The following is an 11,417-nucleotide window of genomic DNA, read 5'->3' as shown; positions in this document are numbered from 1 at the left end:
CCAGCGGGGAGCTGAAGCGGTAATCTATGCTCTCTTCAAAGCCACCAGACTCCATTGACAAAAACAGTATTTTTACCTTAATAAAAATCAGAAATAAGGAAACAGTCCACACGTGCAGCTTTGAAACACATAGGTATATTTCGATTTCAGGTCCAACTGAACAAACATGACATCCTCACGAGAGGTTTTCATGCAACAGAAAAATAGGGAGGAAGTAAAGGGAGGTTAGGAAGGAAGAAAGAAAGTAGGGGGTGCATTTATCCAATGTAAGTTACCAGTTCATCAGAGGCAGTGAGAATAGAAAAGGGTTGGTAACTGTAGTAGATCAGGGGGTAGCAACTGTTGTTCCTTATCCTACCAGCAGAAGGCAGTGGCACTATAGGATCCTCAGAAGCAGAGGTGCGGCTGGTTAGGAAGCTCCTGTGCAAATGTTTGGTACAAGGTAACTTCAGGTCAGTCCTAATGTCATGTTGATGCAGCTGCACCAGCACAGCTCTCATTGGGAGTTCACTTCGCCACCACTGCACGCAATAATTCAATTTGTGAGGTAGTGAAAAGTTGGGCAACACACATATTGGGCTGATATTAAGTCTGGTATGACGAGGCTCTTCTGACTCGGGTTTTTTTTTAATTTTTTTTATCTCACATGGCAGACAGAGAAATCATTTTGTGCCGGGGTTTTATTACTCAGTGAAGCCGGTGGAAACCTCTTTATGGAGCTAAACCACCTGGAATAATTGCATTAGTCTGGATTTCAATTAAGTTTTTCAGTGAACAAGAATACATTAATAGAATAAACACTGAACCACTTCAGGTTGGAGATAAACTACACTTTGTATATAGTTTGGGGGCAGTTTAAATAATAATTAGGGATGGGACGATAGAGAAATATAATACAAATAATTTCGATTCACGATATCAAAAAATGCTGAAAACTCTTAAAATGACATTAAACATACTGAAATCACTTCACCTTACATTTTGTTAAGAAACAATTATTTTATTTCATCACAGATAGGACACACTTTGGTTTTAGTGAACATCCTTTTAGTGAAAAACAAATCTGAAATAAGATAAAGTATTAAAAACAACATTGTGTGAGTGTCTTTCTAATATATATCTTTTTAAATCAGGCTCTATTTTTTACTTCACTATGTTAGCGATAGAATAACAATACAATACGTTTCATGAACTAACTGATATGTTCTGAGTCTAAAACCTTAATCTTTAAAGTTTTAAGTAGCATAGAATAGAAATACTCGAGTGAAGTACTTTAGTATTGCACTTAAATCCAGTAAATGTACTTACAGTCCACCACTTCTAACTACCAAATACACGAATACATTATAGTCTATAAAAGTAAAGTACCTGGAGGCCCCTTTAAAAGAATGATGTATGAATATCTGCAATATGCTATTTCTGCCCAACACTTCTTCACAAACAGAATTTATTTTGTGTTTAACCTCCAAAACAGAAGATGGCAACAGTGATCTGACAATGGAGGCCTTAAATACTTACACTCAGGACATGGTGGTGCTGGTATTCCTGCCACCAGTGGCTGTGTTTACATATGCACAGCTGGAGGCTTTTATTCTGAAATGTGCTTTAAAGTCTAGTATTTAATTGAAATAGTTCAAATCAATTTAATCCACGTGATCGTCGAAGAGCGAAGAGCGAAGAGGTCTGTGTGGATCTAAAGACACCGGACTAGAATTGATATATTTGTGGCATAACTTCCATATTTAAGTAACGCCACTTCTCATAACGTCAGCACTTTTCCTAAACTTAACCAAGTTGTTGTGAAGTGTCATTTGAAAAGACTGTACGCATGTATGGAGCGGTGTTGCTGAAAATTCACCGTAGAACTGTGTTTTAAATCTCATACGCTGCAGGTGCAGTTTGATCTCGTGTTCCACTTTCCTGGTGCTCCAAATGTAATTGATTTCTATCAGTGCCAATGTAAACACGGCCACCGATCTCCTGCCGATTACTACGTATGTCTGGAAACTGTAATCAGAAAAAGTATCTCTTATCTCGTGAAACACGTCCCTTCATCTACCTGCTCTGTAAGCAGACTAATCCAGGAGGTTATAAAAGCATTCAGCTAGAGAGTGATGAACGAGCCCTTAGTGAGTTCTCTGTCTGTCAGAGGAAGAGGGAGGGAGGGAGGGGGGGAGGGTTTGTCCCAAAGCAAGACAAATACTCAATCATTTCTGCCTGGTACAGTGCTGCGGAGGCTGCAGAGCTACAAAAAGATACTGCTGTGCGTTGACTGTTTCTGTGGATGTTGTCAGTTCATAGGATCATGCAGTATAGTGACAGGTTAACGACTATCTTAAGTTTACTGCTCGTTGTTAAAGAATACTTACAAATTAAGAAACAACACAACATGGTAATACTGTAAAAGTTATAGCCTCGGGCACACAGTGCATATCCACGTGCACGCGTTCAGACCGGACGCACAGCCAGACTTTAAAAACACATGGCGGCTGAAACGATATGTGCTACTGGTGTCATTGATCGAATGCATTATGGAGTTATAGAGTTTTATAATCTTCCACTTTAACAAATCCACAAAGAGATCAATCTTAACTCACATGTTCTCTCTCTCTCTGTCACTGTAAACTGAATTACGGTCAACATGTCAAAGTAAACGCACAATAATGAGAATAGAAATGAATAAATAAAACGACATGGAGGAAAACAATATGTACAAATGAAAAAACAACAACATTTGACATGCCAGTAGATATCAATAATAAAAAGAGAATGGGATCTTAGGCCTTCTTTTTCTCACCGAAAGATCATATAGCAGTAAAATCCCAAAGAACCCTGCACTCCCACCCACCTCCACCCCGACCACCCGTTCAGATCAGACCAGGAAGTTACGCTACATAATACTACCTTTCAAAGTCAGAGAGTGCACCATACGTGAAGAACACCTTCATCTTGTGATATACACAGACAGACAGTATATACATGATGTACATGTGTGTTGGAGGTCAAACTGAGAAATCCCCAATCTGCAAAAATCCACACTTTGTCACAAGCTCTCCTGGAAATCCGACGTTCCAGAGAGAGAGAGAGAGAGAGAGAGAGAGAGAGAGAGAGAGAGAGAGAGAGAGAGAGAGAGAGAGAGAGAGAGAGAGGTAACATTAGCGAACGCCACTGATCATTAAACGTATTCATGTCCCTTCCAGCTTTCCCAAAAAACGATGAAGTAAAAATGATAGTGATGGCTTTTCTTATCCTCCTTAAAATCCCTCCTCAATCCTTGCACACAACAAAAAAATAATAAATAAAAAAAGAGATGATATGAGAGATGAGAACCATCATGCATTGATTTTGAGTGACTGTTTCAATAGCAACAGAGAGGGTGAGGAGGAAAGGGTCGTAGCAGGGCGGGGGGGTTCAGAACTGGGAGGCCGAGCTGGGGTCGCACTGGAGTAGCCGCACGATGGAGGGGTCGCTTTTGGCACCTTTGATAAACTCCTCCAGGGACAACTTGCCTGCAGAATAGACGAGAAAGAGAAAGAAGGACTTAAATACACAATGCAGATTCCTTTAAATATCGTAGCCTCTATATTGACGAGCGCATCTTACATGTTAATGCTCTTGTTTGATCAGCTGGTAGAGCTTTGGGAGGAAACATTGGTGAATGTAACGCATTCAGTTAATACCTCCAAACTAAAGGCTGCTTGTCACACCATAAGATCTTCTTTTCTACTTCTACACGTGTTGGACACTTGAAACGTGACGTGTGGCTTTGGAGAGTTGTTGAGCGAGAAGATGTCGAGAAGATGAAGAACGTCTCAATGAGGTAGAAAACAAGTTTTTTTATTGGGAAATACGCAACATTTTGTTCAGTGAGAGAGAAAGAGGAATAGATTTTCTGTTTGCACTGACGATGCACACAGACTGAGTCGGCTGCTCCCATGGGAAACATTACAGTCAGTTACTTGGAGAAAGCCTGCGAGATGAGAAACTTTAGATTCTTTTCCACATAAATATGTTATTTGAAAGTATTTAGATTAATATATGATGTCACTTCTTCTTGTGTATGGTACTGGAGGACGTGTGTTACATTGTATTAAGGCCCTGTCACACAGATATAAATATATATGCAGTCCCAAATTCTTTCAAAGAATCTCCAGTAAAATTAGATTATCTTCAATAAACTGTCACCCCCCCCACCCTCCCTCTGTGCAGCACTTGCACCCCTCCATGGTGCAATTTCCTCCTCTCACCATCGTTATTGAGGTCCATTTGTCTGAAGATCTTATCCGTCCTCTTCTCTGGCGTGGACTCATCCTCTGGCATCTTCATCACAGATGACACCATCTTGTAGATGGCCTGATAAACAGAGCGAGAGAGAGAGATGGAGTTGGGTTGGGGGCGGTGAAAGGATAAGTGAATTCGAGCCAGCAGGAACCCATTAAGGACACTCAGCAGGAGAGAACTAGAAACACAACTGAACTGAAAAAATAAAGTCACGCTAGCTTTCAAGATGCTGATAAACACGCTTTCTAAAGTCCACATGCTTCACTGACATTTGTTACCCTTCATGCTAAGAGCTGCTCCCTGGCCCGCTTGTTCACAAATACCCATGCAGTTTCTGTATATGTATGAAACCACGTGTGCCAGCAGTGTTAGCTTACTGTATCGATGTGATACAACTTTATCTGCAGATCAATACGAGTATCAGCCGGCCTCAGACGCAGATCTACAATCAGCTTACGTGCCCATTAAACCTTCTGCGTCGGGAGAAAAGGGTGTAAAACTGGCTGTATATCAGTGTCAGGGCAGCACCCTCAGAAGGGAAGGTAGCTTGCATGGAATAAACTCTCTGTGCTTTTCAGTACCAGCTGTAAAACTTTATCTCCTGGTCTATAAAACAAGTTCATTTCTTCTTCCAAAAAAGGGCAAATAGCTGGATGTATATAGAGACTCTGTACTAAAACACAAGAGTCCCCCATGTTCCAGTGTTTGAGGAATCATTTTTATATGTATTAAACAAGGTTAGAGTAACACTGCCACCCCGCTTTATACCTCGGGGGGGAAATATTCCTTTTCCATAGACAATTTTTACTGAATACATTATTTTAAACCAGATTAAGTCAAAAACGTTTGTTTTGTTTTTGTATTTAGTTGGACGTGTCTTTTGATTAGGGCGTGTAGGGTGAGGATGATGTTGAGTAAAACAAAACTGACTTCCTCTAATGGAACTCTCTCTCTCTGTCTGTGTGAAATGACACAATAAGCCCCTCCTCTCTCATCCAATGGTGCTTTCTTTTAGGGATAATCCCAGTATTCTGCACACACAGGGATAAACTCTGGTTAAAATTAACTCGCTATACTATGAGAACCCAAAAACACACACACGCACACACACACACAGCGATATCCTCAATCCAATATCTGGACATTTCTTCTCTTTAAGAGCTGGATTACAGACCTCCCTTTTACCGTCTTTGCATATCTGTCTTTGAGCCTCTTTGCACATACTTATAAGAATGATTTAACTTACATAATTAAAGTGAGCGTTTAGCAGAAGCACTCTCTCTGTCTATTCAAGTTAAGAGGATTGATCCGCTGGCTAAAAGCAAAGCTACGTTTTGTAAATAAGAGATTTATGACATTATTTTGGGGTCTTCCGTCACCACACATCTGCGTCATGTTACAAATCCCCATATGATAATATTTGAGATCTTCTTGTTGATTTTACACCAATCTGTTTTTAAAGGGAAACTAAAGGGAGTCCTTTAATGTCTGAATAAAGTTGTCTAACAGGTACAAAAATACATTAATATAAATATACAGTTACAGGCACGGGAAAATGTTTTACTGAAGGTGGGCGGGTAGAGGTCAAGAACGAAAAACTTTTGATTTTTGATGTTCTTGCTAACCCGGAAACCCGGCATGGAGTGCAACCAGTGATTGAGACTAACAAAACATCATTACCCAGAGTCCTTTGCTCACCTGTACAATCTCCAGCATCTCATCGCGGCTGATGTAACCGTTTCCGTCCAGGTCGTACATGCTGAAGGCCCATTTGAGCTTCTGCTCCAGCTTGCCCCGCGACGTCACGCTCAGGGCAATGATGAACTCCCGGAAGTCTATCGTCCCGTCGGCATTGGTGTCAAATGTTCGGAAGACATGCTCAGCGAACTTGGAGGCGTCACCGTAGGGGAAGAAATTGGCGTAGATTTTCTTGAACTCCTCCACATTCAGGGTTCCACTGGGGCAGTCCTTCAAGAAACCCTGAGGAGAAGTCGACATGAGGCGAGACCAGGGTTCAAATAAATACATCTTTATGATGCATGTTTTACATCAGCCAAATCAAACCCTACAAAACCAACAATGTTTCATTCATGTGACGCTTCATTCTGAACAGACTGAAGACGTTGAAAGCAGTTTTATCTTCTTTTCAAGGAGTCACATTTGATAAAGCAGCGTTGTAGACAGGGGAAGTAAAAGTCATGTCAGTCGCAGCCTTTTGTTTGGCAGAAATAAAGCTCCTTTTTTACGAAGACCTTTAAGACTCAGAGAGGTGAAAAAGTAATTGTCTCGACTTGAAGGCTGAAATTACTTTAGGATCATCGTATCAAAGATTCTCATGAGTGAAGGTGGAAAGTTAGCTTGGTTCTGTTTCTAATAACATTTTTCTCTTTATTGCTTTTGGGGCATCACAACCTTCCTTTGGTCTATAGCCAATAAATTCTCCAAAAAAGACAAGCTAGATAACTTCTCAGAGACCTCAGCCCAATATACTGTGCAGTTCATATGACATCTCCATCTGCTGAGAGCGAGCACCATCATGACGACTGTCAGTGCGAAGAGACCCGGGGTCAGTGAGGCTTAAGTCACAGGTCAGGGAGGTGACGGTTTAATATGAGCAGCTCTTATTCAGGACAGCTCACACAGCTGTTCCATAGGTTTAATCCATGCATCATACAGCCATTACAGAAACACATCATCCATGCACACAAGATGAGATCAGTCTTGGGGTTTAGGTTACTGTGGCACCTCATCATGCCAAGGTTTAACAGACAGAGGGCGGGTGTTGCTCTGCCATATACTGAGACAAACATTCAAATCAAGACAGCTGTCAGTTTTACGGATTAGTTTTGTTCTCTTTCCTGTGATTGGTCGCTGCAACCCAATAGTGTACAGTGAATACCAGAAGGTAAGAATTCAAGGAAAAGCTTCTAAATGTACAGTGCATTGCTCCCTTTAAGTTGGGAGTTGAAGTATTTTGGGATCGTGAGATCGTCAGGCGGATCTGTGGGGTGTCAGCAGTGATGCGGGCATTGTACCGGACCGTCGTGGCGAAGAGGGAGCTGAGCCCTCGAGTCCATCTACATCTACTGACCCATGGACATGAGGTTTGGGTAGTGACTGGGGCGATTGGCCTCCCTACTTAACGCCCACACTTTAAGCCCCTGGCCCGATTTGAAGATTGGTGTGGTCCAAGCAAGGGCGCCATAAGTAGGGGGGTAGGAAGTGGGGAAAGGGTCATTGGTGTTCTGGCCACTGCAAAATGGTCTCTAGCTCCCTCTGAATATAGTGGTAAAGAAGTATGAAGTATAATATGTGAGAAAATGTATTTGTAACAGTAGTGGTAGCAGTACATTTACTACGACTTGGTGCCGCACAATAATGTCTACGTACCTTGTACCACTCCTGCAGCTCGTGGTCGGAGAACTCAGTATTGTCTCTGAGGTCCTGCAGCATCTCTGGCCGCAGCTTGCTGTTTTGTTTCCCCATGTCAACGAGACTGAACAACAACAGTGACTACAGCACTAGCCAGGCCGCTTTTCCCACCTGTGAATCAGAGATAAAGAAACAGGAGGTCAGAAACAATTAACCAGAGGAGCCTGACCTTCTATGAAAAATGAGAAATGACATGCAGTTGGTCAGCAAACAGCGACACGTCACTGGAGTCACTCAGCGGCAGATCCAAAATATAAAGGATTAGAAAGATTCTTCAAGACCAGATGCAGGTGACTGTCCGTTGAAGGTAGAAGAAAACAGTGTGTTCTGTCACTAAGCAGCTGCAATACATAGAAGTTGAGTTGTGCAAATGAAATCAACAAGCAAACAATGAATAAAGGCCACTTGGCAGTTTCCTCCCAGACAAATTGACAACATGACTTTTTCTCCACTCACACAATTCTGAATTGTTTTAATGAAGTCAAAGCGAGCCCTGTCACAGTATTGTGTCCCCATCCTCCTGCACGGCATGTTATGCAACGCTACAAGTTTCCAAACTGCTGCATCACATTCGCAAAACATTAAATAATCCCAAACACACCCTGTGACGTCAAGCACGGCACACTGATCACATTTATGTGTTTATCTGGCCAGCTGTGTGTTTGTGTGTCAAATCAGCTGTGTGTGTGTGTGTGTGTGTGTGTGTGTGTGTGTGTGTGTGTGTGTGTGTGTGCGCAGATCTCCTAATCTTCATCTCAGCTCTTAGCTAACACGATTTCAGAGATACAACTACGTAATGACACCATCAATATGACCCTATTACCTAGAAATTCCATTACTTTAACTATTAATAATAATTTAATTAAGGTAGTTTTGATGGCATGTTGGTTTTTAGGACAATTAATTGCAATATATACAGTATATTTATATATATATAAGGAACCTCTGACTGTATTGAATTGGAACAAGTCGTATTTTGTTACCTATAGATTCAACTTTTCACTTTGTAAGAGAGAAAACGTGTTACTTGTTTGTCAAAAGTAACAGTCTCACTTTAACTCATGCGTATAATCGTTGGTTACAGTTTGTAAAATGTCATTTGTTTTCACCTGAAAACATTTCCGAGCTTCATGTAGGTGTTTTCAGGGGTGAATCAAGGATCAATAAATGGTATTTTAGAGGATCATAGTGCATGTAGAGAAAGAAAGCAATAAACTTGTGCTTGTAAACTTTGCTTCTCTGTACTCGACGGCTAATTAGCCTGCGGTCCGCCATCAAAGCAGTTGCTTCTGTGTTGTGTGTACGTGTGTAAATGTTGATCACTGGGGATCAAACACCTCCAATGAGACTTGGCCGACCTCGCTGACCTCCAGTCTCTCCTCAGTCATGCTAGGTAATTACACCAACAACTTTGGTGTGCCTGTGTGTGTGTGTGTGTGTGTGTGTGTGTGTGTGTGTGTGTGTGCCAACGCAGGCCTGTTTGTGTTTATGTGAACTTGAGAAAGTCAAACCGTCTGCCTGAGGCATATGAGTTGGACTGTGTGGGTGTCGCAGCTCTTTATCGCTGCCTGGCAAGAGCTTCAGATACGCAGAAACAAGAAACCCACATGCCCGATCGTCCCTTTACTCAGTTAATAAAATTAAACCATGTTAAGTCTCTCATCCTGAAGGCGTTTGACTAAATGCTTGTACATTTTATCTGGAATTCTAAATAATAAAACTTACCTAAAGAAAGAGTTAGCTTTCCAGATTTAATTATCTCATGCTACAAGTAGATTTAATAAGGAGATGGACAAACAATGGAATTAAAACTAAATGGAAATTAATAGAAAAACAATTAATAGTACTATCAATTAGAACACTTTAATAAATTGGAGATATATTTGTAAAATATAAATATATTTTAGGGAGATGGTTACAAATCATACAATCATTTCTTTCTTTACAAATAAGGAGCTATCTCAAATAATAGTCAAAATAGTCAAATCTCCAAACTATATAAAATCCTACAAGAAACAACATGTGGACAACACCAAAGAGAAATTGGAAATGTAACTGGCAAAAATAAATGAGAAAAAGACGATTGGAAAGAAGTATGTAATAAAAAGTCAGTAATGTTTGTAGCCAATCCCCAGGCTGCTGAAGGGAGAGCTGCAGCCATCACTTATGATTCCCTCTCTTCTGTTTGGGGACTGGTGAACGCTGCATACTCGGAGGATTAGGAAACAATAGAATGGCTCTTTGCCACGAGGCATAAAAATGCAGCTTATTTCCAGACTGTGTCTCGGCCGTTACAAATTATTTTAACAGTATACGGTATTTTACGATTATGTTTGACATTTATGCCTTTTACTATTTCATTAGTGTCTACTTTTCAAAATTGGACATGTTTGCCTCACAGTTTACTGTAAAGGCATTGTTTAAAGTACTTCTCCACAGTCAGACAGCTGTTATATCCATCTGTGCTCTCTTCAAACCCACCAGACTCCATTGACAAAAACAATCATTTTATCCACGGGAAATGTTCTACCTGCCTTGATTGGTTAGTTAGTTTGGGTTATTGTGTGGTTTTGGTTCAGATTCACCAACGTGCGATCGTAGATGGATATAACATCCCCATCAGAAAGGGCTTTTTCACGGCAAGATGAGCCGGTGAATATATTCTGAATATAGCGTACACTTAAGCGTATATTGTTTTTTTTTGTTGCTAAAATATGTTTTGCTGCTGCCCCATTGCTGAGCTTCTGTGCTGGTACTCCTGTCTGTTTCTCAAAGCGCTAATCCACTGACTATGGATAAGTACCTCATACAACCACATTTCACAAAACCTGAACTATCCCTTTAATGTGACATAATTGGTATGCCTGCCCCAGCACAGCTCAGTCAGTCTTCAACCCAATACACAATCTAAGGACAAAAGCAGACACAACTTAATTTCTCCTCGAGGAGTAGTTGATTGCTGTTTGCGGCGCTGAAAGCTTTGTGTGAAATTAGTATGTCTCACTATAAAGACAGTAAATTGTGTGTTCCACTTGAACAGGCAGAGAACAGAACGAGTGTACCACTGTGTCTAAGATGAGTCTTTGGAAAACACCCAACCGTCATAGAGGCATTGACGCACATACTTTTTAGTACCTGTAGAGATTAATATCAGCCGCCCACGCATTGTCATTTGGCGAACACAACCACAAAGCAGTCTGTGCCTCCGTGTGTGTGGACGTGTGGGTTGGGGGTGAAAAAGAAGAAAAGCTTGGAAGAGAGGATGAGATTTAATTGGAGAGATAAAGATTGGCTAATTAAAGCAGCTAACGCTTCCGAATGGCACACAGACATACAGAGCATATCACCCTAATTGGCTTGTAGCAAAAGTTAAAGAAAATGAATAAGAAAAAGAAAGTAAAAGAAAGTACTAAGTGTTTTATCCACAAACAATGCACACTGTATGTGTAGTAATATGGGTTTTATGACAATAAAGGTACTACTGTATGGATGAAAGCATAACAGCTCGCTTGCATGCAACCAATGTTGATGTAATAATAATAATAATAATAATAATAATAATAATAATAATAATAATAATAATAATACGTTAGACTTATATAACGCTTTTCTTGTAACTCAAAGACACTTTACAGAGTGGCACTCGGAGAGCGCAGACCTCCGCCAAGGCCAATGATGCATTCACAGGCTCCACGGGTGTTCCC

General features: G+C 40.8%; 1 protein-coding gene across 1 annotated transcript in view; it reads right to left on the bottom strand.

Moving 5' to 3' along the window:
• Window positions 1-115: 115 nt before the first annotated feature.
• Window positions 116-11,417, bottom strand: part of LOC115015804 (hippocalcin-like protein 1) — a 37,185-nt gene continuing 25,883 nt past the window's right edge. Inside the window, exons 2-5 of the mRNA XM_029443372.1 lie at window positions 7,672-7,824; window positions 5,980-6,261; window positions 4,248-4,353; window positions 116-3,509 (exon numbers count right to left, since the gene is read on the bottom strand). Of these exons, the coding sequence (XP_029299232.1) occupies window positions 3,412-3,509; window positions 4,248-4,353; window positions 5,980-6,261; window positions 7,672-7,767 (582 nt within the window). The 5' untranslated portion in view covers window positions 7,768-7,824 and the 3' untranslated portion in view covers window positions 116-3,411. The remainder of the gene's footprint in view (window positions 3,510-4,247; window positions 4,354-5,979; window positions 6,262-7,671; window positions 7,825-11,417) is intronic.

Source organism: Cottoperca gobio, chromosome 11 (assembly GCF_900634415.1).
Source record: "Cottoperca gobio chromosome 11, fCotGob3.1, whole genome shotgun sequence".
In the NCBI taxonomy this organism is placed as follows: Eukaryota; Metazoa; Chordata; class Actinopteri; order Perciformes; family Bovichtidae; genus Cottoperca; species Cottoperca gobio.
This window is presented reverse-complemented; position numbering and strand designations above follow the sequence as displayed.